General features: G+C 55.8%; 1 protein-coding gene across 1 annotated transcript; it reads right to left on the bottom strand.

Moving 5' to 3' along the window:
- Window positions 1-1,941: 1,941 nt before the first annotated feature.
- ITGB2 (integrin subunit beta 2) lies at window positions 1,942-27,898 on the bottom strand. The gene is made up of 16 exons (XM_079766977.1): window positions 27,772-27,898; window positions 15,241-15,301; window positions 14,886-14,974; window positions 14,205-14,385; window positions 13,785-13,955; window positions 12,809-13,050; window positions 11,660-11,815; window positions 9,994-10,089; window positions 8,776-8,865; window positions 7,755-7,895; window positions 6,042-6,229; window positions 5,683-5,927; window positions 5,299-5,518; window positions 4,726-4,955; window positions 2,915-3,081; window positions 1,942-2,713 (listed from the first exon to the last, which is right to left on the bottom strand). The coding sequence occupies exons 2-16, from the start codon at window positions 15,296-15,298 to the stop codon at window positions 2,651-2,653; spliced, it is 2,337 nt and encodes a 778-aa protein (XP_079623103.1). The 5' UTR covers window positions 15,299-15,301; window positions 27,772-27,898; the 3' UTR covers window positions 1,942-2,650.
- Between the last annotated feature and the right edge of the window lie 72 nt (window positions 27,899-27,970).

Below are 27,970 nucleotides of genomic sequence, written 5' to 3' on the forward strand. Positions count from 1 at the left end.
GAGATGCAGCCTGCAACTTGGGCCTGTGCCCAGACTGGGAATTGAACTGGGACCTTCTGGTTTATAGGTCAATGCTCAACCACTGAACCACGCTGGGCGGGCTAGGGCCACTGTCTTTTAATTCGCCTGCACGGCTGTGAGTGGTATTTGGAAGAGTAGGGGGTGTGCCGCAGCCTTGACCCTAAAAAGGTGAAGAAGTCCTGAATGTGTCCCCAGGGACTGACTGTGCCACAGCCTCTCCTAGCTTGATTCTGAGGGCCACTCAGAGCAAATACTTGGCCAGAATCCCGCCTGGAAGAAAGACACCCCCCAACCCTCTGCTAGTGGGCCATTCATCACTGAACCCTCTCCCCCCCTCCCCCCGCAAATCCTCCAGAGCCCTGCCCTAGGCACCCTGATCCCTCACCATTCACCCACACACCTCCATCCCCTCTGCAGTCACACCCCCCACCACACTCCCATGAAAGAAAAAGGGGCTCTGTATTAAATCAAGAATGGGAAGTAACCTCACAGGATGAATTGATTACCAATCTCTAAGTCATGGTCAAGGTCTCTAGCAGTCTCTCTGTCTCCCCCTGGCAGACAGAATTCCCACTGATTTACACAGCCAGATGTATGTGAGCGCCTCTTCCTGGATCTGGTGTTCTGGGCTGGGGGTCCAGGTGTGGGGTTGACACACCAAGCTCCTTAGGGGCGACCTTTACAGCTGAGATGACCCTCCAGATTCTCAGCTGCTGCATGTGGGTAGGGGGCCAGCTCTTTTTATGTCTCTGCTCTTCCTACCAGTTGCCAAGGGGCTTCTCCTGTAAATCCTTGGTTATAAGACTTTTGCTCCGCTGGTCCTCAGCTTCTTATTGAGGTTGAGTGTTCTATACTTTAGGTGTAATTCCAGTTTGGTCCTGGGAGGAGGTGAGTGTAACTTCCACTTACTCTGCTGCCGTCTTGGATCCTCTGTTTCCTTCGATCATGCTCTAAGTCTGTCACGTGCTTTCCTTCCCAGCACATGTCATTTGTAACTTTGTACTGGCTGTGTGTTACGTGCACCTCCATGAGGGCAGGAATGTGTCCATGTTTGTCCATGTTTCCTTCACGGTGACAGGCACGTAGCCATGCTCCATTAGTGCTTTATGAACAAATGGATGTTTTAAAATCAAGAGTTATGCTGGGATTGTAATAAAGAACTACATGTTTCCAGAGAAGAAAGTAAGGACTAACATTATCTGAAAGTATGTTTATGTATGAGGATGTGGACTCACAATTCACAACCCTGTGTCCACATCCATCATCTCTCCTGTCTGTGCAGCATGGAGATGAGAGACACGAAACGCTAAGGTGGGTGCAGAGGGTGTTAAAGTCCTGGAGTCCCTGGCCCTTTCCCGGGACCCCTGGATTCCCCACCCTGACGGGCTCTCACTGGCTACACCCTGACGCTGCTGACACGGTGCCAACTGGCAGGTGGCCCCGTGTCTGGTTCTCACTCTGGGATAAGGCCATGACGGTAAGTACACAAGGCTTGGCTGGTTCACTTGGCCAAATGGCACTGGTCAGCCATGACTTCCAGGTACCCCTAGGCGATGGTTAGGGAAAAACCACTCACTTTAAACTCACTTGCTTCCCATACCCTTTTCCCCCAAGAGCAGGTAAGACCTGGAGAGGAGGTAAGGGATGCTTATTTCTGGGCTTGCTCCCCCCTGTTCAGTCTCTACAGGGACCCTGTTTGGTGGGGCTGCCCCATGTCTTCTGAAATCTGCTTACATGTGGGGCAGGGACTGAGACCAAGAGAGGCCTGGCACGCATGGCCAACAGGTGAGGAAGGAGACAAGAATGCTGAGCCCTGGGCCAGGGATTGAAGTTGACATGAACCCTTTAAACATGTTGAGAGTGGGGTGGGGGAGGGAGGACATAGCCTGCAGAGCAAGCTCCCATGGAGAGGCTCTAGGAAAGTTTATTCATGTTTTCTATACACATGATTGGGGAACAGTGGGATCAATGGGTGTGATTTTATACCCTGGTAAGTGCAACTATAAATATGTTTTTACCCCCTTTCATCAGACGACATCCTCATTTTTACACGGGAAAACATGGATCGAACCTCATAAGACTCCAGCAATCCCTTTTCCAAGTCTCTATCAGAAGGTCGTACCAGTCAGAGGGGGGAACTGTGTCTCCTGAGGAGTCCATATAATCACCCTGTCATATCTGTCCTTTTTTTTTTCTTAATCCTCACCTGAGAATATTTTTTCCAATGATTTCCAGGGAGAGTGGAAGGGGGGGGGGAGGAGGGGGACAGAGAGAGAAAGAGAGAGAGGGAAATATTGATATATGAGAGGGACATCAATTGGTTGCCTCTTGCATGGGCCCCTACTGGGGCTGGGCAACCTGCAAGCAAGGTATGTGCCCGTGATCGGAAACCGAACCCATGACTCTTGGGTGCATGGGCCAACGCTCTAACAACTAAGGAAAACCGGCCAGGGCGTATCTGTCATTTTGAGGGCAGAAAATAATAGTGGATTTCTAGTTAATAGATGAAATTGTCAGGCGTTGCAAGCCACGTCCATGGAGCAGGGTCACGGTCGGCCTGATGGAGGAGACGTGGTCTGGGGGTGATTCCATCTGGTCGGCTCAGACGACCTTATCTTCACCAGTGCCCCTAACTCTCAGCAAACTTGGGGTTCATGACTGTCGTGGTGGCACTCTTGAAAAGGGGGTTATCCTGGTGAGAAAAGCAAATGAGACTTGTGAGCGCAGGGAAGGGAAGAGCTTAGATCGGGGTGACCTTCCTGCAGGGTTTGCACTCAGCAGCTCTGAGGATGGGGGACAGGCAGTAGCCACATGTGGGAGTTACATAGGGGCCGGAGGGTGAGACCCTCCACGCGGGACCAGCTGCCTCGGGCTCCCGGGGATGGCCACTCACGTTGTTCCACTGAGACTTGAGCTTCTCCTTCTCAAAGCGCTTGTACTCCCTGAGGTCAGTCAGGTGGGTCAGAGCTTTCCAGATGACCAGCAGGAGGACGCCGATCAGCACGACTCCTGCCAGGGTGCCACCCACGATGGCGCCTACATTGGGACCTTGTGGACACTCTAAGGTGAGGAGGAAGCACATGCACACCGAGTGTCAGGTCCTCCCCAGCTACAGGCCTCGTGCGTGCCCCACCCCAGGTCACCGCACAGCGCTCAGGTGGACAGAGCTTGCAGCCACCGGTAGTTGAGCGAACAATCTGACCCACTCTGGGTCAGGGCAAGGCTGGGGACAAGGCCAGGCCATGCAGTTCCAAATGCAACTGTGAGGACTCTTGTTTACAAAGAAAGAGGGCCCAGGTTACCAGCCAACCAGGGCAGAGCATGGATGGGACATGGGTTGTGAGCAGGCTGTGCTCTCTAGGCCACACGAGGGCTCATGGTCGGGAAGGGAGCTGAGAGCAGGTCTCAGTCCAGCAAGGGCCACGGTGCACTGCTGGTCCATGTGCAGTCATATGAGCGGCCGGGCATCCCAGCTCTGTGCCCCCTCAGTCTCTTTGAGAGGGAACAGGGTGGGGGTGCTGAGAGTTTGTGGGCTCCCCATGCTGCTTGTCTAAAGCCCTTAAACCATCCCATGGGACTCTGCTTACCGTAAGTCCCAGCATCCCACATATGCTCTGTCATTGTTACTCCATGTACCTCCTGGAAATTAACCTAACCCACCACCTGTCATGGCCTGTGGATCCTGCCCCTGCCCCTCATTTCTCCTGGTTAGGTCCCCATGTTCCATCTATGGGCAGGTCCCTCCTCTGTTCTCAATACTCCAGGACCCAGCCCAACCCATCCCATCCATCTTCAAATTTAGCAACTGGACCTCAAGCAGTCCATCCAGGTCTGTGTCCACCTGGCCCCTCGAAGTCCTATGTTCACTCGCCCCGCCCCTCTTCCCCAACGGGTCTGCATCTGGTTTTTGAAAACACAGTTCAGATGTGTCCCTCACTCTCCTGACATTCTGCTAAGGGATCCCTACTATGTTTGAAAAGAGACCCGAAGGCCTCCCAGGACTCACAGGGCCCTCGAATGACAGGCCTCTGTCGGCACAGCCTCTGTCCCCCATGTCTGGATGCTCTCATCCTCTGCTCTGAGCTGCAATGTGTCCTCCTCGGAGAGACCTGTTAACCTCTGACATGGCCTTTGCACCTTGGGTCCCCAGCCGGAGGCCCCCCTGCCCCCCGCATCGTGGTGCTAGTGTTCTGAGGTGTTGGTTGAGGGGGTCCAAACCCATTGCACATGAAACCCGTGATGACAGGATTGGTGTTTCCACGTCCTTCACCATTTGGGGGCCTGGTACTGACCCCGAGCTGAGTAAGTGGACAGCGAGCAGCGCTTGGGAAATGCGGCCCCTGGTCGCTCAGGGCCCCTAGACCCCCACTCCAGGCCTGAGCTCTGAGCATGCAAATTATCCACCACAGGCCACATAGCTGTCCCTGGACAGGGCTCCAGGACTGGGTCAGTGTCCGTGGGTGACCACCAGCTTGGGTCATGAATTCCCTCCAGCGGTGTCCTGTCCCCTTGAGCCAAGGGCACAGTCCATCCACTGCCCGTCATGCACCAGGAGGTGAGGTCAGAGACGGGGAGAGGGTCTGGGGCAGGCGGACCACAGTCCGGGACCCCCTCCTGACCTCGCCAGTCTGCCTTCCCACAAGGAGAGGGCCCTGCGCAGCTGCCAGAGTTCCGGCCCCCATGTCCCACCTGGCAGGGCCTCACCTCGAATGTCGTCCACGTGGATGTGATATTTGCCTCTCCCCTCCAGCTGCCACAGGGTGTAGGTCAGCCAGCAGCCCTCTGAGTCCCGCTCCTTGCACTTCCGGGTCAGCCTGGGGTTCTTGGACCAACCCGGCTCATGGGGCACGCTCTGCAGTTCCAGGCCCTGACATGCCACACTGCAGTTCTTCATGAGGGGGCCCTTGTCGAATTTCAGGCACTCGGCACAGGAGCTGTGGAAGAGCCACTGCGTGAGCACGCGTGCAACCGGGAGGGAGATGGTGTGAGAGCATGTGCCAGGGTGTGACGCATGAGAAAGTGCCAGAGTCTGGGCACCCGGGTGGCAGTGGGGCTGGGCCTGGGTGCTGTGGGGCTGACACTGGTGCCTGTGTGGCCGGGGGATGAGGTGGTGCTCTGGGGAGGGAGGTGGGCAGAGCCCCTGGGACCTGGGAGCCTGACAGATGGGGCCCAAGATGGGCAGCGACCCGGAGCGGAAGGACAGCCGCAGGTGCGGAAGGCCCCCTGGGGCCTCAGCCGGGCGGTGGGTTTCTGCTGGGAGCTGGAGGGAGCACTCACACGTTCTTGCTGCAGGGCGAATCGCAGCCCAGGCACTCCTCGCAGAAGGGCAGCTGGTAGTCCTTGTCGCACTGGCACACGTTGCAGAGGCACTGGCCGCGGCCACTGCAGACGGACCCCTTTGCGTCCCGGCAGCCTTCTGTGGACTTGTGGCACTGGCAGGCCGAGCCCTCGAAGTCCGCTCTGCAGAGGCACTTGCCGCAGCGGCATTCCCCACGATCTGGGAGACAGCGGGGGGGGGGGGGGGGGGGCCACCGCAGCGTCACCCCCCGCCCGGCGCCAGCCCCGCCCACCTGGCCTTCCACGCCCCAGGGCCCAAACCCAGGACCTGCGCCTGGGGGTCTGTCTGTCCCTCGGTCCCCAGCACCACCACTGAGCACTCACCGGCGCCCCCGCAGATTTTGCCATTGTAGCGCTCGCAGTTGACGTTGTCACACTCGCAGAACTGCCCGAAGATCTTCTTGTTGGGCACGTCGCTCGTGTGGCACACGCACTGCCCACAGATGCAGTCCCCCAGCCCCGAGCAGATGATGGAGCTGTTGTCTTTCCGGCAGCTTCCTTCCAGATCCTGGCTGCTCCGGCCCTGAGTCTGGCACTCACAGTTCTTCCCCATGTAGCCAGCATCGCACCTGGAACGGGAGGGACACGCTCAGGGCTCCTCCCCCAGGGCCTCTGCTGCTGTGTGTGGCTCCTGCCCCAGAAGGTGGGAGGGGGGAGGTGAAGGGATTGGGGGGGGGGCTCACTTGCAGATGCCACACTCCACGGAGCCCTTGCCACCACAGATGCTGCGGTCCTGGTTCCGGTCCCTGCACTGGCACTCGCACTGGGGAAGTATGCTCACGGTCACCGTGTCCGTGAAGCCCAGCGCCCGAATGACAAAAGACTGCTCCTGGACACACTCTGTGGCCGTGACCTTCACCTGGAAGGTGACCTGTGTGGGGAACAACAGGGCTCAGGAGAGGTCAGGACCCTGCGTCCAGGCATGAAGGATGCAGGCCTCGGGGTCCCGAGAGGGAGTCGATGGAGGTCGGGGAAGGGGGAGACACAGAACGCTCGGGGTTTCTCTGGAACTTGGGACTGGAGATGAGAAAATGGTGAGATACTGGAACATGGCGGTAGCAGGCGAATGGGGCTCCCTGACCCACCGACCCACCGACCCACCGTTTCTGGCTGGGACTTGGGCTGGAGGATGGTTCTTAGAATACTTTCTATGGCACAAGTGTTCTAAAGGATTTTAAAGTGACTTTGTAAAGAACACATACATTGTCCCTAAGTCCAGCCTGCTAAGGTGCCTGAATCCCACCGGAGGTCCTAAGTTCTGAGCGCAGAATTGTGTTCTGACCTTGAATAAAGGGTCAAGATCATGCCTGAGAGGACAGAGTTGGGACGGAGCACAGTCCCCACCGGCCACACGCACACTTGACGTGGTCACCAGCACTGAGCTTCAGGAAGCCCCGGCTTGTGGCGAGCAAGGCACGCCCTGCCCAGCCGTGGTTCAGTGGTTGATTATCAACCATGAACCCAAAGGTCATGATTCGATTCACGGTCGGGCACATGCCCCAGCTGTGGGCTTGATCGATGCATGCAGGAGGCAGCCAATCAATGACTCTCTCTCATCATTGGTGTTTCTATCTTTCTCTCCCTCTCCATTCCTCTCTGAAATCAATAAAAATATATTTTTAAAAGAGAGCAAAGGCACCCCCAAATCAATTTTAATGGATTTCCAAACGGTACAATAACAACAAGCAGAAATGTCAGGAAAAATGTGTGTATAAGAAGCAAGCAGCCAACCACAGGATTGAATAAATTCCCGTGTGAATCACGTAGGGAAAGAAGGAGATATTTTTGGCAAAAATTCACATGTAACATTTAGTAAGTAACATGTTTGAAGAAATCCTAAATGTTATGTTGTAAAATGTAATATAAGCAACTATTTCGCTAAATATTAGTTCACAGCCAGTGAAAGAAAAATTTAATTGTTATGGTCATAATAAATTTAAAATACTAGGGAAATAAGTCAGTGCTTATTTCTATTCATCTGCTTGGCTCATGCTTTAATGTTTTCAGCAAACAAACAGCCATAAATCAGGAAAACCAACCCAGAAGCGTAGTATGTGAAAGGAATGCCCTTAGCTCTGAGGGGACACGCTGTTCCAGCGTCTGCTCCCAGGGGGCGCTGCAGACCTCGCGGTCATTACGGCTACACTAGGTAAGTCTTCAGTGCTGATAACTAGGATGCTCCTGCCAAGGACGGTGCTAAGTGCACCACCCGCTCCCCCTTAACAGATAAGATATAAACTTACACCATTTCCCCTCTGAGGGGATTTTAAAGGAAGGGAACTGAACCTCTGGTGGACCTGGGGCTCCTGCCCCTGACTTGTTCCTAAGCCCTTCCCTTTGACCTGGGTGCACTTCCTTCTAGCTGTCACTGGGGGAATGTTGGGATGGAATCTCACCGGAACGTTGATCTGGACACCATCACAGTCCCCTTTAGGCTGGTTCACTTGCGAAACTCCATTGCTGCAGAAGGAGTCATAGGTGACTTTCAGGGTGTCGGGAAGGGTGTTATGATCCAGAAAGACTCTGGAGGAGAGTTTCTGTGGGCAAAGAGTGGCTGCTGATTAAGAAGGATCATTCTGCTACCCCCAGGCCTTTCCAGGCGATGGCTTTTGCACACCTTCCCATTTCGCGTCCCTCTCCCTTCGCCCACAGGCACACTGAGAGCTGGGTAGGTGCTTGGTCCTGTGTCCGTGCAGCAAGTGTTAGGGTTACCAACACCACGGCCCTGCTCTCAAGAGAGGCCAGGGAGAGGACCAACATGGAGACTGATCACAACCCCATGAGAACGGGGGCTTGGTCTTCCCACTCACCACTGAATCCCCAGTGCCTGGCTCAGGTAGGAGTGGAAAACTATTTAGGTGCATGGGAGACAGAGACAGAGAGAATGAGATAGAAAGACAGTCAGAGAGACAAAAAAAAAAAAAAAAGAGGGAGAGACCAGAGAGAAATAGAGAAAAAGAAAGAGTGCCGGGGGGCTGGGGGTAGAAAGATGGTGAATGAGCATCATTTCAGAAAAGATGGGAACATCCACAGGCAGCGGCTGGGGTTCAGGAGGGCCCGTTTGGGGGGTACAGGGCTCCAAGAGCATACAAGGAGCCATCAGAACCTCTTCAGTGGGGCTGTAACTACAGTCAATGGCTTCAGTGTTTATCGGGTGCTCCCAGTGAGCTTGGCTCGGTGAAGCCATCAGGACCTTTGGCCATGAACCTGGGGTCCATGTTTCAGAGAAGGCACTGGTGAGGGTCAGATGTGGCACATACCACGCCATCAACACGATAGGACACAGCTGCTCTGTGGGAAGCCCAGGGTCCGTTTGTTCACAAGACCCAAGGGTGTTGCATACAATGCACTCCTTTCCAGGCCACCCTTTTATTGACCTGCAGGGCGTGGCCCCCAGCAAAGCACCCAGGGACTCACATTGTAGGCGTCCTTAATGAGCTGGACCACGTTGCTGGAGTCTTCTGACAGCTCCCCAACCGCCGATTTGGGGATAATCTCGGTGAGTTTCTACAAGGCAAGAAGACCAGCTGGGTCACAGGTGAAACTCTGGGGCCATGGAAACCTCAGCATCTACTGGTTGGTAACACCCAGAGGGTTCCTTCTTGCCTGTAAGATGATTCAAACTATCACCCCCTCCACCCCATTTCTTATAGTCTTTAAGACAGTGCATGGTCAGTGGTGTGCTGGTAAATTGTTAACATCGGGTTCTCAGGGGGAAAAACCCTGAGTTGTAGCGTTTGCCAATTTCCTTGGTGTAAATACTCCACCTGGGTGGATTTCACACTACTGATATCACTGAACATAGAGCTGTGGAGAGATGTGGCTTGGCACGGTTAGACAGTGTTCCCACCACGCAGATATGAACGGCGCAAACAATCAGGGTGTAGGTTATAGGAGATATGCCAAAGCAGGGGGGGAGGGATAAGTTGGAGCATTTCAATGAGTTGATGTAATTCAATTTTAATAATGATCGTGTTAGAGACAATGTGAACATCTACTCTAGCAGGCCAGGGTCAGATGTGGCCTATAATGCAGACAGACCTGAGGCCAGCCTCGCGGGAACCTTTGGCCACTTCCTCCCCCATACTACCTTAGCCTGGTTCAAGGGTCTCACCATCACTCATGGATGATTACTCCAACACTTTCTCTTACAGAATTGATGGTTGGGTCAATTTCCTGCCTCAAAGGCCTGCTGTGACTCCCCAGAGTGGAGTGCAGTCACCTCCATGGAGCTCACCAGGGCTGTTACAGCCTGGCCACCAACCCCCTCCAGCCTCCACCACCCACTCCCTCCCCCTCCCGCCCCAGCTGTGGGTCTCTGCTGTGGTTTGAGAAAGCGGCACTAGTCCACAACACTTGCTATGTTGAAGCAAAATGAAAATGTCAGAACCAATGCCAAGATGTTCGCCACAAATAGGCTAAATTCCAAGGGAAACCGTCCTCTTTCATCCACACAGAAATATCACGTGGCAGAAAGAGGCCTCGGACTCCCTACACCCGTGTCCATGCTCCTAAACCCGTGGCCCCGCGTGGCCGCCTGCCCCAGACGCCCGGCACCGGAAGCAGAACTCAGCCTGCGGTAACGCTGAAATGGCTGTGTCCTGCCCTGTGGCTCAAGACCTCAAGGCCACTTACTTCATAGGTTTTCACCATTTTCTTGGTTACAGCAAAGATGGGCTGGATGTTGTTTTCAGCCAGTTTATGTGCCAGCTGGCCCACCGACGGGTAGTCCTGAAGAGGAGACGCCCAGTCAGAGAGCCCAAGGCCAGGCAAGCTGCCCGGGCCAACCACCCATTCCACGCAGCAGAGGTGACTGTGCGGGGCCCGAGGCTGAGCCCTTCCACGTGCTGTCCTTCCGAATGATACTGACAAATGCATACAGTGGTAGGATGAAGAGGGAGACCAGTTACATTAAAACACAGTTAAGAGTGTTGACACTGAGCAGAACGATCACTTGCAAGAAGGGCCATTACTGAACAGGGGCCTCTCGTGCATGACACCCTTCAGGGAGAAGCCTGCACTAAACTGCCTGCCTCTTTTTTTTTTTTTTTAATTCATCTTTATTGTTGAAAATATTACAGATGATCCTCTTTTTCCCCCACTGACGCCCTCCTCCAGGCTCCCACCTGCTTGCACTGCCATCGGAGGCAGTTCTTATAAAGAAGCTCCTGGAATTGTATTTCAGCTAGTTGGATTGAGACTTTCCAGGTCCAATTGGCGCTACACAGTTAGATCCTCATCAGCATCTTCCCTGACCAATCAGAGAGGCTCCATTCTGACCAGTCGGGATAGTGCTTGTTGGACCAATCAAACAGTGAGGATTTGGAATGCTCATTTGCCCGAGAAGGAACCAATCAATGATCAGGGGCAGGGACTTCTCTCTCTATAAGTCAGCTCCCCTCTAGCCTGGTTGGGGAGGCATTTTTCCTTTCCACCAAAGACTGTGTTTCCCTGTGTCAAGTTGTTAACACCTGAGCAGAGCGGAGCCACTCAGCAGGCTGGACCACTGCGGACTGGAGCAGAGCAGCGCCGCCGTCTAGCCCGAGGGGGGCCAAGCTGCAACCCCAGGGCTAAGGGCCCCCCCCACCCCCGGGCAACCGCACAGTCATGCTTTATCATAATTGAGCTGTTTGCATGTGGTGATTCCCGTTGGCATGCAACTGGCACCGACAACCATCCATTGACGAGAAAATGTTAAACGTGTGGCGTGCTTTGGATCAGGGCCCTAAAGAAGAAACCTCACGGCCAGTCACCACTCCCTGACGAGAGGGAACATAATTTTGGAATCTCTGTGCTTGTGCGGTGCTGGGAATTCCTCTGGCTTCTATCAGGGGCCAAACCTCACAGCCACCCCCAGCACGGGGCACCTTATTTTCATAAATGAGGGGCAGTCAGTTTCAGGCAGAGCTTCACCAGAACCTCAGGTGGTATCTCTTTCCTGTCCAAGTTGTGGACCCCTGAACTCTACCCACCAGCACCCTCCCCTGCAGTCTATAGGCTCTGGGTGGAGATCGCCTGATTGCTTCGCAGCACCCAGAGTTTACGATTTCAGGGTGCAGAGCCTCGTTCACAGCAGGCCAGGTGAAAGGTGGTGGCTCAGGCCCCCGGCTGCACCCCACTTCCCCACCCCTCTGACCCTCCAGATGTGCTCCCTCAGCTGGCCTGGAGTGACCTTGGTCTCCGGTCTCCCTGGACAGAACTACAGCCACCCCTGGACTTCCCCTTTCGGCCCAGGGTTTCCTCTGCAGTCCCTTGTGCTATGTCCCCTCCCAGCGAGGACCCCGGGGAGGGGGGCACTCACAAACTCGTTGCTTCTTTTGTACATGCTGTCCTCCAGGTGGCAGTGGCCATCGTTGGGGGTCAGGATGGCTCCCAGCTTCCCATCGCCTGCAAAGTGGAAGCCATCGTCCGTGGCGAACACCAGCAGCCGCGTGACATTGCGCCAGCCAATTTCCTCCTGAGAAGGAGAAGGCGGGGTTACCTGCCTCGGTTTCCTCCGTGGGGCCCTCACAGAGGAGAGTTGACAAAGTGCTGTGCCCCTCTCCCCTCCCCCACCCCCGGGGGGTTTCCAGGCGGGACGACCCAGAGACAGGACCCAGGCCGGGACCAGCTTCTTGACTCGGGTCCAGGCTCCAGTGCCTGGGGCTGGAAGCACGTCTTCACAATGACAAGTTCCCAAATGCCCAGCGAATGTGTGGGACACGGAGGGGAGCTGCAAAGCCTGTTTATATGAAAACACGTAGTCCTCGGAGGCCCCATCGGCGCAGACCTGAGCCTAAACCCGAAGGAACTATTCCCAAAGAAGGAAAGGAAATACTCGTAGAAATGTGTATCACAACGTAAAAACACTGCAGACACCAAGAGCCAAGAACTCAAGGGACCCCGAAACGGGAGATGAGTCAGGCACATGCGTAACACGCGTGTCATCACTGTGACATCACACGCAAACGAAGTGTGTGCCTGCGACGCAGGGACAATCCGCAGAGAAGCTGGAGGATTGGAAGCCAGTTTGCAAAGGGTCGGGACTGAGTGGTTAAAAACACGGGGCCGGTGGTATTGTATGTATTACATCATAAATCCAGTGAGTGGGCTGACGAGGCAGGACTCTGCAGGCGAGCAGGCAGCCATGGGTAGGGGAGGCCACTGGGGGAGGGACAGGCCACATGACATGGTAGAACCTCAGAGGACGCCCCTTATTTCCCGAGGGGCAATGAGGTTGGGGGTGATTCTGCTCCAGGAACCGCCAGGATCTGACTGCTCGGTGGTCTTACAAGATCCTTTGCTTATATTTAGTCTTGAGAAGATGTTCCCCACACCACAAACTAATAGTGACATTTCTGGGTGACTGGAGGGTGCCCTAAGGGTGTTCAAGGTGAAGGTGGCACCTGTGGCTGCGGGACTGAGGTCCCCATCGGGGAGATCCAGGGACGGGGCAGGGACAGGGCCTTACCAGGCAGGCTGCGACCTGCATCATGGCGTCCAGCCCGCCCTCAGGGGCGTCCAGGTTCCCAGAGATGAGCTGCTTCCCGACCTCTGTCTGGAACTGGTTGGAGTTGTCCGTGAGCTTCAGCACGTGCTTGAAGGCAAACGGGGGCTGGCACTCCTTCTCCTTGTTGGGGCACGGGTTCCGGAGCTTCTCGGGGTGCGTGTTCACAAAGGGGAGCACTGTCTTGTCCACAAAGGACCCGAAGCCTGAGGGACAGCAAGGGTAAGTGTGGGCAGCAGAGGTGGCACCAGGTGGTGGGAGGGCAGGGCCACAAGCCTGCGGGGGGGGGGGGGGAGTGGTGAAAGGTGGGGGCATGAAGGTGGAAGAGCCTCGGTTTCCCTAGTTGGTACAGAGCGGGGGAGAAGGTAAGATCGCCCATGGGGTGTGTGTGTCCAAGTGTGTGCACATGTGTAATTAGGTATGTATGTGAGTGTGTGTGTGTGTGTGTGTATGTGTGTGTGTGTGTGTGTGTGTCCCCACAGATGGAGACAACCGCCCGGACGGAGGCAGAGATGAGGGTGGGATGTTCCATTTCCCTCACACACATGCGCTTTGTAAATGAGTCCCTGCTTGTCAAGAGCGGAGGCCCCTTGGCCCGGAGGTCAGGGCTGTGCGTGTGCGTGTGGTTATTTCATTAACGCTGTGATTGCTCTGCAGTCTATATACATTTGTGATCTTTAATTTTTTAATAACCAGCACTGTAGGACTATTGTCTTTCAAACATACTGAAGAACAAACAAAAGGAGACGGAGGGAGAGGTGAGGGAGGGAGGGAGGGGCAGTGTCAGGAGAGCCGGCCCCTGGTATGGCCTTGGTGAGGGTGCACATAGGGACACTGTATGAAGCCCCCAGCACCCTGTCCCTCAGGAATGAGTGGGAGGAGGTGTGTGGGCAGCAGGGCCAGCTGAGATGCCAGGCAGGACTCAGGGGGTTGACCTCACCAATGCGGCCAGACTCGGTGATTTCGTTGAGGGCCCGGAGGAGGTCACCCCCCAGCTTCTTGACATTGATGAGGTCATCAAGCATGGAGTAGGACAGGTCCATCAGGTAGTACAAGTCGATGGGGTAGCCCTTGGCGCGCCGGAAGGTCACATTGAACACAGCCTCCTGACCTGCGGTGGAGATGGGAGAGAGGGAGGGGCAAGTCGGTTTGGGCAAAGCTGGTTTAAATGGTTACTCGGGTTGCTGGCTGCGGGACTTATCAGAACCTTTACTCTGCCAGGAGTACCTGGCCTTCTGAGAGGGGAATAGAAGGCTGTTTTCCAGGTGATTTTTTTCTCCTTTTTACAAAGAACACGGAACACAGGGCTGAAAGACACCCTTGTCCCCAGCCACAGAACCCCAGTCAGAACCGAGCCTACCCGGTCTCAGGTGGAGCGTCACTTTCTGTGGGAACAGCTGCTTCTGGCCCCCCTGCTGGTTCTCCTTGGTCTCAGCGAGGCTTCTGGGGTTCATGATGTCATCGGCTGCACAGCCCTTAGATAGCAGCTGTGCCCTCGTGTCACAGCGAACCGAGTCGGGCTCCCCTGGCCTGGAGAAGTTCTGGGAGGGGAGTCACGAAGAAGGAGGAGAAATATGGGGGGGCCCACGCGGTGGGAGTTGTGTGAGGCTGACCTGCAGGGTCACTGGAAGAGGCTGACCCTCCTCATCTGCTCTGGCACGCAAGAGAAGCATCCCTATGATACGGGGATGAGGTGGGGAGCGGGACAGTCCCCAGGGAGACGCCGTCTCCGATAGCTTCTCCGTGAGGCTCCCAGACCACAGCAGAGTGTGGGGCAGTCACACGGCCTCCAGCAGCAGCCCACACGGGGCCTGTCCTGACCTAGCACAGCCTCACTCTCTGGTCAGCCTCCACGCTGCCCTAGGACAGGGGTCGGGCCTGTCTGTCTGTCTCTCTGTGAGTCAGCAACCCTGAGACCCGCTCTGCTCCTGACCCACGAGGTAAGGGCCTGGGGGTGGTCCTGGGTGCCCGCAGTTTCAGAGGCAGAGAAAAGGGGTCCAGCCCGGGAGGTGGGAGGACTGGCCAGGAAGGAAGCTCTTACCAGCTTCTGGCACCAGGCGCAGCCGGGCCCCGACTCGATGCAGTCCCGGCAGGTGTTGACCTTGTATTTGGTGCACTCCTGGGAGAGGACTGGGGGCGAGATGAGACCGGCTCTGTGAGCAGGGCTGCTGACCCCGTGCGAAGGCCGGTTGGCACAAGGGGCTGCTATCATGACGGGGTGGACTAATGACCAGGCCCGCCAGCAGGGTGTGGAAGGAGAAGGAGGGATAACAGAAGGACCAGGAAGGATGGGACCAACCAGGGGCGTGTGTCTGCCAGGGTCCAGGGAGGGGCCTCCTGGAGGGTTGGCGGGCAGGACCCATCATTCCTGACTAGGAATGTCCCACAGAACTCACCAGACCCGAGGGAGAGCAGAGCCCACAGGGTGAGCAGCAGGGAGTGCTGACGCAGCATTTCCTGTGGAGGGACAGGTCTCAGTGACAGGTCCTCACACCCCAGAGTCTGGGGCTGACCGCCCACGGAGCCCTCCCACACGAGCCTGGAGATGCAGAGCCAGGAGGCCCTGTCCCTGCGGCTGGAGGCCTTTGGCATCTGGATGAGGCCAGCACAGGCCAGTCTTCGTGACTGCCCTGCAAGGCAGCTGTCATACCCCTGACCTGCCGGGCCTCCAAGGATGAGCAGAGGGGCGGGCCTCATGCCAGTAGCACACATGGGTCCACTTGCACTTGCACACCCACAGCCACACAGCCACACCACACAAGTGCACACAGGTGCACACAAGCACGTACAAACCCTCACACCCATCACACAATCATATGCATGTTCACGCAGAGAACACACATCGGAGCCACACACCACACACATGCATACATGTGTGCACACACCACACACATCACAAATAAATGCATACCTGCCACACACACACTTGATGCCACACACCCTGGGTCAGGGCCGTGGGCCCTTTGTTCTCCCTGAGTGCTCCCTGAGCACCGAGCTCGGAGCAGAGGCTCGGGAGGCCCAGCCTCGGGCAGGCGGCAGCAGCGGAGAAGGCGCTCCTGCGCTGAGGAGCGAGGGCGGGCTGTGCAGAGCCGCCACCTGCCTGTCCAAGGCACTAGCGGTAGCTGGCCGTTATTTTGCTTTCCTTGATGTACACCTGCTGTCGTTACAAACCCAGTGCCAGGGGGAAGGCGCGGACAGGGCATCGAGGAAAGTGGCTCATGCAGTGGTCACTGCTGATGCTCCCAGAGGCGATGTGGCTGCGGGGTCGGAGGCCTAGCGTTCTAGTTCTGTCCTGGTTCTCGGAGGCAGAGGCAGGGCCTTCTCACCCACCGCCCACCAGGCAGGGCCCAGACAGGGGACGTCGCGGGGGCTGCAGACCCAGGCTGGGCACAAAGCAACACTGACCCTTCAGAACACCAGGGAGGGGAGGCTGGGCTTCCTGGCTGGGTGGCCTCCAGGTCTGAGAACCCTGCAGCTGACTGTGACCTTTTATCTGACACCAAGGAAGCGGAGAAGGTGCTGAGAAGCCGGGGTGGCAGGCAGGAAGGAGCCATTCTTTATCAGAAGCAAACATCAACACAGCCCACCCTGAAGGTAGTGCAAATGCCAGATGCTCTCCCCGGGGCGGGGCAGGCCTCTGAGGTTCCTGGGGCGCCCTGCCGCCAGCACCCTGCCGTGGTGGTGGGCCTCCAGGGAGGCTTCAGAGCCCCCAGTCGGTGTGGGTCTACCCAGGCTGGCAGAGGCCCAACCCAGAGCCCCCCTGCCTGTTGTGGGGCCCGCGTGGCTCCTGCCGTGGCCTGTAGGGCTCTGGGAGCGTGTGGTCCCTGCCGTGGGTCTCGGGATGCACCCTGTGGGTGGATCCTGCCCTCCCCACTCCTCTCCCACCCTGCCCCAAGTTCCTGTCATTTTGGAGGCTCCCCACCATGATTATACTCAGGACCCAGAAATGTCAAAGCAGAACCCTTGATTCTTCCAGAACGGGTTGAAAGCAGAACTCCTTTCAACTGCTCTGGCTTCCTGGGCCCCAGCAGCGGCCAGCCCGAGAAGCGGTTTCGGTTCACTCGGGGTCCCCCATTCGTAAACTCCCAATCATGGGCCATGGGGCTCAGGCTCTCCATCTGGGCACCCCAAGTTTGGCGGCTGGACTGGTGCCTGATTGTGCCCACTGAACCCTCAGCTGATGTGCACTGCCCCAGGGTGCAAGGTCCAGTCGACCCCAAGATAGCACCCCACTTCTGAGGCTGAGGCAGCTCCAGGCAGAGGACCGTGAGTCCCCTCCCCAAGTGTCCCATCCATGCTGTGGTCTGGTGAGGTGAACGGATCCCCCCAGGTCTGGGGCAGGACCTGCAAGTGCAGCTCTGCCCTCCCTCCTGTGGCCACAGACCCAAACCCCCAAATATTCACCACAACCAGCTTGTATACTCCCTGGGTCCTTACACAGGGAAACTGAGGCCCGAGCAGCAGCAGGACCTGGGCACGATTATGCTCAGTGCACTTCCTCCCACAGAGAGGGGCGTGCACCTTGGTTAGGGCAGGGCCCACAGGCCACAAGGTCCTGACCTTGACCACAGGAAGCCAGGCAGGGGTGGCTAGGGGGGGCTGCCTTCTCCCCAGTGTTACTTCTAATTCCCTGCAGCACAGGGACGGCCACTGCGGATGCCCCACCCCAACCCACAGGCGAGTGGGGGCAGGACATCCGGCACATGGTGGCTCTGGGAGCTCAGAGGGCAGACGGAGGGAAGGAGGCGGATTGCGGAGTCCGGGAGTCAGCCCTCCTCTCAGCGGTGGGCAAGCTGGGCCAGGCAGGACTCTCCTCACGGGACCTCAGGGCGCAGGCCCACACGGGCTGTGCATGGCAGCCAGAACCAGACCTCAGAGGCCAAGGCCTTGCCTGAATCCGGGCTGTGGACACGCAGAGACCAAGCCCTCCTCCGGGCGTTGTTCTGAGGCTGCCTCAGCACGGCGCAGTGCCCGAGCCTGGGTGGCAGGCCTGCCTCAGCAGCTCACTCTGCCTCAGTTTCCTCTGTGTGACTGGAGAGGACAGGCTTGGATAGTGATCATGTGTAGAGCGGCCTCGGCACCTGGCACCCAAGGGCCCTGGACGCGCAAGGACAGCTGGCGGGAGAATGAGCAGGCGAGTGGGAGGCCCCGCTGAGCCAAGGAGAGAGGGTGCAGGTTCCAGCCAGGCCACCTGAGCCTAGGCCTGCACAGCTCATGCCAGAGGTGGTCCTCTGACGGGCAGCCCCTTGCCACCCTTCTTCTGCCAGAGGCCTGAATGTCCTCCCACCAGCCAGGCCGCAATCTCCCTAGGTCCAGGAAGCACCCCTCACCAAGACTCAAGGTGCAAAACCCTAAGTTAGGCGTTTTGAGAAACCCCAGGCCCCACCGGCCCGTGAGGACCTAGACCCTGCCCACCATGGGAGAGATGGCACAATCCTGGGAAACTGTAGGAGGTGTACCAGCCAGCTTCCCCAGAGTCAGGGCCCAGAGCCCTCCCCTCCACACCCCATGAACATAGCTACAGGGGGTCCCCCCTCACCACAAACAAAGCACCAGTCAGGTTCTGAGATGCAGAAGGAGCATCAGAAGGAACACATGCTCCTTCCAAATCACACACTCACATGAAAAAATATCCATATTTGGTAAATGACAGAAGAAAAAGGGAACATTACAAGAGAAACACAACTCTGGGCAAGTAGCAGGGGGAAGCACCGGGTTTGAGTCAGGATGAGGAGCTGGTGTCGGTTCAGACTTCCCGTCAAAGATGAAGGCTTTGCCAAAGCACGAACCCTCAGATGCGGCCACTCGAGCTGCCACAGCCACACTGACCGTCAGCACTTGCCATGGGAGCTGGCCCTGGACTGTTGGGGTCAGAGAATAAGCTCTCCTGAGTGCTGGCTGACAAGAGACCACAAACCAAGTGACAGGGAGCCATGAGCAGAGATGACGCTCTAGGGAGGAGAGTGAGAAGGAAGAGAAGGCGGGGGTCCCTCTTTGCCCAGGTGAATGAGTCAGGGCTGTTTTATGGAGAAAAAAAGCTAATGTCGCAATGGATTTTAAAGAGGCCTCCGCCTTTTAAAATCAAAGACAGCGTGTCAGCATGGGATCTGTTTTATCTGCTTTATCCTATATAATAAAAGGCTAATATGCAAATTAACCAAACAGTGGAACGACCGGTTGCTATGGTGCTCACTGACCACCAGGGGGAGTGCCACTCAGCCAGAAGCCCTGAGACGGGATCACAGCTGGCGAGCGCAGCGGCGGTGGTGGGAGCCTCTCCTGCCTCCGCAGCAGCGCTAAGGATGTCTGACCATGGGGAGTGGGCCTAAGCAGGCAGTCAGACATCCCCCGAGGGATCCCAGACTGTGAGAGGGCGCAGGCCGGGCTGAGGGACCTCCCACCCCAGTGTACAGATTTCGTGCACCAGGCCTCTAGTATAAACATAAGAGAGCGTGGACAGGGCTCTCCTCCAGCAGGGACAGGGACACACCACCCTGGATCGCAGAGGTCCAGACTGATCCAGGAACAAAAAGGGAACAGGATGGAGGCGGACGCAGCCTGCAGTCCTCCTAAACTCCAGCCCCACGGAGACATCGTCCAAGTCGCAAGGACATTGTCACAGCTATTAATTTCACCATTGGTGATGTACAAGAGCAGGAATTTGAAGGAACACAGTTTCTAACCTAATGGAATAAAACAAGACCCCCCTCCCTAACACACATTAATTAGAAATTTTAAAATGCTGCTGACCGCCAAAACCGGTTTGGCTCAGTGGATAGAGCGTCGGCCTGCGGAATGAAGGGTCCCAGGTTCGATTCCGGTCCAGGGCATGTACCTTGGTTGCGGGCACATCCCCAGTAGGGGGTGTGCAGGAGGCAGCTGATCGATGTTTCTCTCTCATCGATGTTTCGAACTCTCTATCCCTCTCCCTTCCTCTCTGTAAAAAATCAATAAAATATATTTTTAAAATAAAAAAAATGCTGCTGACTATCTCTTAAGTCAGCAATTTCTCACCTTTTATTTATTTTTTTATCTCATGGTGCACATAAACTAATTACTGACATTCTGTGGCTCACCAATACATATATATATTTGCTGATCCGACAGAAAAAAAAGGTATATTTTGACTCATTCACACCAGGTGGTTATTGTTGTGTTGGCTGTTGTCATTTGAATTTGACAATCTAAGGGAATGAGGTCAGAGCCCCTGACTAAATAGTCAGGTATTGCAAGGTTTTTCTTGCAAGGTGCTGCAGTGCACTGGCTGAAAATCGCTGTCTTAAGGAGGAAATCAAACATATTTACAGATACTGTAGACAAGGAGGTGACGCAAACATCCTCTGTGCAGGGCGGCGATGCCCTCTGTGCCCCTTGGGGACGTGAAGCCGATGCCCTTGACGCCTTAATTGTAAACATGAAGGAAGGAAAGTTCACTTCCAGGGCCAGAGGATCCAGAAGTGAGAGAAAGAGCAACAGAGCTATGGAACGGAGGCAGGAAGCACACAGATAAGGATGGAAATGGGTGAATCAGAAAACAAACACAAAGGCAAAAATTGATAGTCACATTGGAACCCACTTCCTGGGGAAAAGCAACAAAAGGGGTCACCTGGAGGGGAACATGTATGGCAACAGCCGAGGAACTTTGAAAGGGAGAGGCAGGCCAATGGAGAGTGTGGTTTGCTGGGCGATAAACGCACGAAGAAGCTTTGAGAATGGAATCTGGGTGATCCTGGTTAAGGTGTGTGGCCCCGCAGGGTTAAGAGGGAGCCTCCGCAGGCGCTGAGCAGCACCACACCGGCCCCTAGGCAGGCTGCTCAGCGAGCACCACACACCCAGAGCCAGGCGACTGTCAAGAACACGCCCGCTCAGGGCCCCTCTCAACACAGGCATGTTAATTCTGTTTCAGGAAATAAAGTGATAGAAGAAATAAATGAATGTGTATCTTACAGTAAGGAAGCCTAAGCTTAAAACTTAAGGGAAAAAAGGTCAAGAAGATAGATGACTCTAAAACAGTGATGGCGAACCTATGACACGCGTGTCAGCACTGACACGCGTAGCTATTTCTGATGACACGCGGCCGCATGCTGAGGATGAAACATTTGCTGCTCCTGGGGATGAAACATTTGCGACTACAGTCTTGGAGTTAGTTTTTTCCTCTAAGTGACACACTACCCGAGTTATGCTCAGTTTTTTGGCGAAGTTTGACACACCAAGCTCAAAAGGTTGCCCATCACTGCTCTAAAACAACAAATTGGTACATTAAAAATTTGAATGGATGAAAATATTTAATTACTATCTAATGCAAAAGGTGAATGGTGCCCTGACCTGGTGGCTCCATTGGTTGGTCATCCCGTACACCAAAAGGTTGTGGGTTTCATTCCTGGTCAAGGCACATACCTAGGTTGTGGGTTCGACCCCTGATTAGGATACATGAGGAAGGTAACTGATCAATGTTTCTTTCTCATTTCTCTCTCTCTCTCACTCTCTCTCTCTCAAATAAATAAATAAATAAATAAATAAATAAATAAACAAACACATATCCTCGGATGAGGATAAAAAAAAGTAAATGGTGTCCTGTCTGGTGTTGCTCAGTGGTTAGAGTGTCAGCCTGTGCACCTAAGGGTCTCATGTTTGATTCCCGGTCAAGGCATGTACTCACCAGTCGGGGTACAGGTGAGTGGCAACTGGTCAATGTGTCTCTCTCACATCGATATTTCTCTCTCTCTCTCTCTCTCTCTCTCTCTCTCTCTCTCCCCCTCCCTTTCTCCTTCCCTCTTTTCCACTCTCTAAAAAGCAATAGAAATAATATCCTCGGGTAAGAATTAACAACAACAAAATGAGTGGTAATCTTCCTCTCCAAGGAGATCTTAGAAATTAATGACAAAAGTGCCAATACCTCATAGTTCCTCAAGGAAATGCAGCTGGTCAGTAACTGGTTGAAAGTCACCCTGCTTAGTGGTCAGGTAATGAGATTTCTTGTCTCGCTATCAAATGGCAAATGTGTTTAACATTTTTGACACTCACCCAGCGGAACCTGTGCAGCAATTAGAACGTGTGAATGACTCGGTTTTCATGGTAAGAACTGACTGTGGGAAACCAGCAAAAGTTAAGTTCGCAGGAACTGTCCAGGTTTCTGTCTCTGGGGGGCGCAATTATAAGTATTTTCCATTTTCTTCATTATGTCTGCTCATATTTTCCAAATTTTCTACGGTCAACGTTTATAACGGTTTAAAAAATATTCATTCATCTAAGAAAATCCAAACTATGGTGGCGGAGGAGATTGTCCTGAAGTTTCTGTTCCTACTGCCAACACTTCTGAGGACGGTTACTCCCTGGTGGTGGGAAGAACTGAGACGCTGACGTCAGGGCCTCCCTGCTAGAACACAGGCTCGTACATGGTTCATTCATTCACTCGCTCACTCATTCATTCTCTGAACAAATGCTTGCTGGTCTCTTCTCCAACACGGCCTCCCAGATTCTGGAATTCTGACCTCTGCTGAGACCTCAAAACATCCCATCCCCACACTCCCACCGAATTTCCGTCACACTCGAGAACCTCTGCACTCCAAAAGCCAAAGCACAGCTGCATCCATACTGTCTGAAATGCTGCTCCCGTGGGCTGACTCTGCGAGTGCCCCAGCCCCAGAGGCACTGGGTCAGAACCCGGGCCCCTGGGGCCTCTGCTCAGGTGGCCCAATGGGGTTCTGTTCTCCCAGGTGGCCCAATGGGGTTCTCCCAGGTGGCCCAATGCTCGCAGAGGCACCAGAGTAGCCTGCTGCCCCCACGGCTCCTCCCAGACAGGAGCGCTGGCTTGGTGAGGTCTCGATGTCACTGAGGCTGGCCTTAGACCCTGCCTTAGCTCCTCAGCCACCAGAAAACCCTTCAGACTGTTATCCTCCTAATTAGCTAGGTAGCATCAATGAAGGAAAGAAAGTAAAGGGAAGTGAGACTCTGAGGGCATGGTCACCTGGGCAGCGTCACCAGGAAGCGACAGCCTCACACAGCACTGTTCCTCCAAGAGGTTAACGCCCCTGCCTTCCCCAATCCGGCACTGGATTTTAGGGGGGAAAGGGGAGATGGGCACCTGCACAGTAGAAGTCAAGGTGGAGCAGGGGGAGTACTTGCCTGCCAGTCTAGCCTGGGGAACAATGGAGTGGCTAGGGGGTGAGCCCCATCAGAAGTGCATGAAATCTTGGAAAGTTAACATCCCCAAAGAGTTCCCTCTCTCTTGCTTGCTCTCTCTTGCTCCCTGATCCACACTCACCAGTGTGCTTGCCTGTTTCTTTTTCATAGCCATGTGGCCGTAACTCCAAGGCCCCTGGCCGTGGGGACCCCACATGAAACAGATTGCAGCTGGGAACCCAAGCTGAGCCAGCCGGATGCTGGATTGGACTGTGTTTTCATATGGAACAGGAACTCTGGGCTGTGGCCTTAATTCTGGCCCTGCTGAAGAGAAAATTTCCATAGTGCGACAAACAGAGATGGGACCTTGGAGGGGAACCCCCTTAATTTTACGTCATCAATAAAGCTTGCCGCAAAACCCCATACTCTCGTGGGGGCCTCAGGAAACTCTTTTCCTCGCAGCACCCCAAGAACTCCACTTCCACCGATAACAAGACTACTTCTCGCTGAAGCCCAGGGTGCAATGCTCCCAGGTGGTCGACCCTCTCTTCGAAAGCTTCCAGTGCAATGGCGTCAGACTACATGGGCACAGAGGCCACTGCATCTCAGACTGGCTGGATCTGAGCATCCCAAAGGCCCGAATCACGCCCCAACCCCACATCTCCTGCCAAAGGGAAAGAGGCTGTGACTTGCTCTCTGACACCTCCTGGGTGCAGGGCGGTGGCTGTGGGAGGCCTGGCATGCAGGGATGGGGGTCACAGCAGACACGGCCAGTCTGCAGGGGGAGCTTCTGCCAGTGGGCAGTGGTTCTTGCCCAGATAGCCACTCAGGACTGTGGATCTCACAGGAACAAGACTGGGCATTGCCCACAGCGCCACCCTGCTGGCTACACTCGGCCACCGTAGTATGACTGCACTGCACTGGAAGCTTCCGGAGAGAAGATCACCTGGGAGCAGTGCACCCTGGGCTGCATCTACCAGGGTGTAAACTGTGCCTGCTCCCCATTCCACACAGTAGCTTCAAGAGGGCCAGTCCCTTTCCCCAAGCTACAAAGCCACGTCAGCCTGACCCCAGGGTTGACACTCTCAAACTTACACTCAGCAGCTGAGAGACTGTGGACAGGCCCTCTTAGCCCTCTCAGCCTCAGTTTCCTCCCTCGTTAAAGAGAACCGAAGACCTCGAGGTCTCTGGAGCAAGAGGGAATTTTGCCTGCAGAAGGCTTTCCAACTTGAGTTGCACCATCAACTGTTCCTTAGGTTTCTGGCCTGCCCTGTAGGATTTTGACTTGCTAGATCTCTCCACTGCATTGAGCCCATTCCTGAAAATAAATCTCTCTCTGCACACACACACACACACACACACACACACACACACACACACGTTCGTCCTATGGGTGCTGTTCCTCTAGAGAACCCTGACTGCTACAGATCCCAAGACATGTGTCCAGTTTTAGAAAAACCTGCTAGAGGCGTTTTTAACAGCCTCGGAGCTGAGGTAAGCCAGCTGCGCCTTGGTTTCCTGCTCCGCAGGTTCCAGAGCCCATGAGGGCACTTCTGAGCCCCTTTCCCTTCCCCCCTAATCAGAGCTGTGGGCTGTGGCATCACAGCTCCCCCAGAGCTGAGGTGACCCCACATGACAGCCTTCTCAGAACTGGGAAGCTGGGGTCTGCCTGCTCCCTAACTCCCCTGGGCCTTGCTACCTGGCTGCTGGGAGGGTCAGTGGCCTAGACACCTTCAGCTTTCAGAGGAGGGAGCCCAGGGCCAAAACAGGTCACAGACCGGGCGGCTCCAGGACCTGGCTGTGTCTGCCAGGCCTCTCCTCCCTGCACCATGTCACCAAGACGTCCACCAGCCAATAATAGAAGCGAATGGAAACCACCAACCCTGTCAAGGACTCCTGCTCCACCCACAGCCCTCCCTGTCCTGAGAAAAGGTGCTGGGGGGCTCTTTCTGGTCCAGCTGGTCCAGCTGCCATAGCTGAATGCAGAATCCTGCAAGCCCAGCTTTGTGGGAAGCCCACGTGTAGGGAGGAGGCCCAGCCCGCGCAGCCAGTGCAGGTGACTGACAGGCGGCCTGTGTTGTACAAGCGAGTGGGGTCTCCAGATCACAGGGCCCACTGAGACCCAGGGCCCCGCCCCCGCCCAGATGCTTGCTTCCCTTTGGTGTGTTGAGAGCGTTTAGGCAGATGCTCTTGAACAGGGTCCCAGCCCCACGGTCACATGCAGGGTCCGGGGTGAGATGACGACAGATTCAACGTTTTCATTTTCGGTCCAGTTTGTGCAAAGGAAAACAGACAGTGAGCCCCTGACCGGGTCTGCCTGGTGGGTGTCACCCAGACATCACCAAAAGATTGCCCAGCGATGGGCAGAGAGGCCCCTGAAGTGAGGGTTCTCGGCATGGCCAGGCTCCCCATCCTCTGGGTGAACACAAGTGTTATCAGCGCCTTGCAGGCAGTGTCCTTATCTGCAAAATGGAGCCAGCTGCCCAGGACACTGCCTCAGGTGGGACTGTGGGACACTCAAAAAGTGACAGGTGAGCAGAAAGGCGAGCCCTTCAGACGTGTTCCACAGAGCTGGCGGGGCCCGCGTCACATGACATTACCACGGGCTTGGTGCTGCCCCATCCATGGGCAAGTACCTGTTCGCAACCCTGTCCGCTGTGGAGCTCGGCCTGGGCCTGAGCTGAACCTGCCGGACCCCTTAGGACACAGGTACCTCTTGTCCACGTGTCCCCCACACCTGCTCAGAAGCGACGTTTGATCATAGAGTCAGTTGGAGTTTAAACTACAGGCCGGCCCAGCCCAGTCCTCCCATTTCACAGATCGGAGGCCAAGCGGCCTGCTCATGTCTCACTCTCCCTGGGTGCGAACGGGCTCATCCCATCCCCTGGACAGCGGCTGCCTCTTCTGCAGAACTCCGGCCGGGCACTGGGCTGCCTCTTCTCCCCACACAACATCTCCAGGTCGTAACTGCCCCTTGTCCCAGGCCTACGGTGCAGGGGCAAGCTGACAGTTAGAGGGCAGGGAAGCCCACCCAGATTCAGCGGAGAGACCCAGGCCAGCGGAGAGGTGTCTGGCTGCCCAGCTGGCCCCTTGGGAAGTGCCTCGATTTTCTCCTTCGGGCAAAGCACTGAGGCGGCCCTGAGTGCCCTCTGCCCACGCTTGTGCACAGGCACCTCGGCCAATTGCTCTTCAACTCGCTCACTGCACCTGCCTGAGCTGCAGTGACATCCCACTGACATGTCCCAGACCTGGAACTTAACCTCACAGAAACCCCACGTGGCCTGGCCGGCCTAGCCCTTGGTCACTCGTCCCAGGTCACCTGGGATCAGCCATCCACAGAGGAAGGCCTTGGCTCTGCTCAGGACGCGGTACAGCGGTGTGGCTCGGCCATCGCCATGCCAGGACCCTGCGGTAAAGGGACTCCCTCAGCTCTGGGGACACTGTCCTGGATCCCGAAGGGCGGACACTGGGTGGGGTGGGGGCCCCTGTGTTACAGAGCGGCTGGGACACTCATCCCTTCCTGAAGCTCCTCAGGATCTGGCTTCCTCATTGCATGCAAAGACCCTCCCCATCATGGCGGCCCCTCCTCCTCCACCCTGTGGGCCCAGGGACCCTCAAAGGAGGAGAGCTCAGGTGCAGGGAGGTGAGCTGGGGACAGCAGTAGGGGTCTCAACGCGCGCGCGCGCGCGCGCACATACACACACACACACGTTCACGGTCAGAGAAAGAGAATAGGGATTGGATGCCAGGGGGATGGGGAGGGGGGACTGAGGAGGCTAGCATTGTGCGGAGGGTCTCAGTGGACCCCAGGCTCCAATACCCGCACTGCCAGGAGACCTTGGGAAAGGCCTCCAGGAGACTGGTTTACGCATCACACACCTAATGCCTGTCTCCCTAAAGCTCACTGTCACCCAGCACTTTCACATCCTCAGGCCCGAGCTTGTGAAACTTCGAGAATCCAAGAGAAGTGACAGACCCATCACCAAGAAAATGTGCCACGTACACAAACACACCTCACACATATTTACACACACATATACACTCATAATACACACTCCCACATCCCCCCATACCCTCATACATCCACATTTAGACACACACACTCACACCCCTCACACTAACACACTCCTACACATGTACCTACCCTCACTCATACACACACCACAAATTCACACTCCCCCTCATACACACACACACCAAACATACACACTCACACTCAGGCACACACAGACTCTGCTGGGCACAGACCAGCCCGGGCAGCGTGGAGGCGCGAGGAGAGGAGGGGGACTGACTCAGGCAGGAAGAGGAAGGCACAGCTGGTGAGGCCCCACTCCCCTCCCACACAGCCCAGCCTTGCCCAGGGCTGCACCCACCAGCCGGGGGGGAGGGGGTCTTCCCTGCCCCCCACCTCCTTCTGGCTCTGCCAGCCTCCCGGCCCTCATTTTGGGGCTCAGCAAGTATCTGTGGCTGTGGGAAGACCCTAGACCCAGATGCCGAGGACCGGGGTGTGTGCCGGCCCTCTCCCCATGCTGGGTCCCGTCCTCTTCAGTCACAGACGTTCCCATCGTCCGCATAGCTCTGCCTGCGGTGGGCACAGCACCCCCTCCCTGGATCTCAGTGACAGGAGGCCTGGGGTGGATGATCCCAGGGCAGCAACAAGGAGCAAGGCTGCCAGGGTCCCCCCCAGGGCGGGACCACCTGGAGCTGCTTCCCTTGGGAAAGGCTATGGCCACTCTCCAGGGAAGAGCCACAGGAAGACCAGCCTTAGAAAGACCGGCCTGGACGCATAAGCCCTGTGCACTCACCCTGCTTGAGGTCCTGGAGATGGGGCAGGCCGTCCGGTGGGCTGGCAGGGGCTTCTGCCCGCTCTTTACCAGGCTGGTTTTGTGGCGCGTCTGGGAGGACACTGGCCAGCCAAGACTTGGATGTTGAAGGCACAAGGCTTCCTCTTCTAAAGCAGCAATAGGGAGGAAGTAGTTACATGTGGGTGATTGCACCACATGG

This window comes from Cnephaeus nilssonii (assembly GCF_951640355.1).
Source record: "Cnephaeus nilssonii genome assembly, chromosome: 3".
NCBI classification, from domain to species: domain Eukaryota; kingdom Metazoa; phylum Chordata; class Mammalia; order Chiroptera; family Vespertilionidae; genus Cnephaeus; species Cnephaeus nilssonii.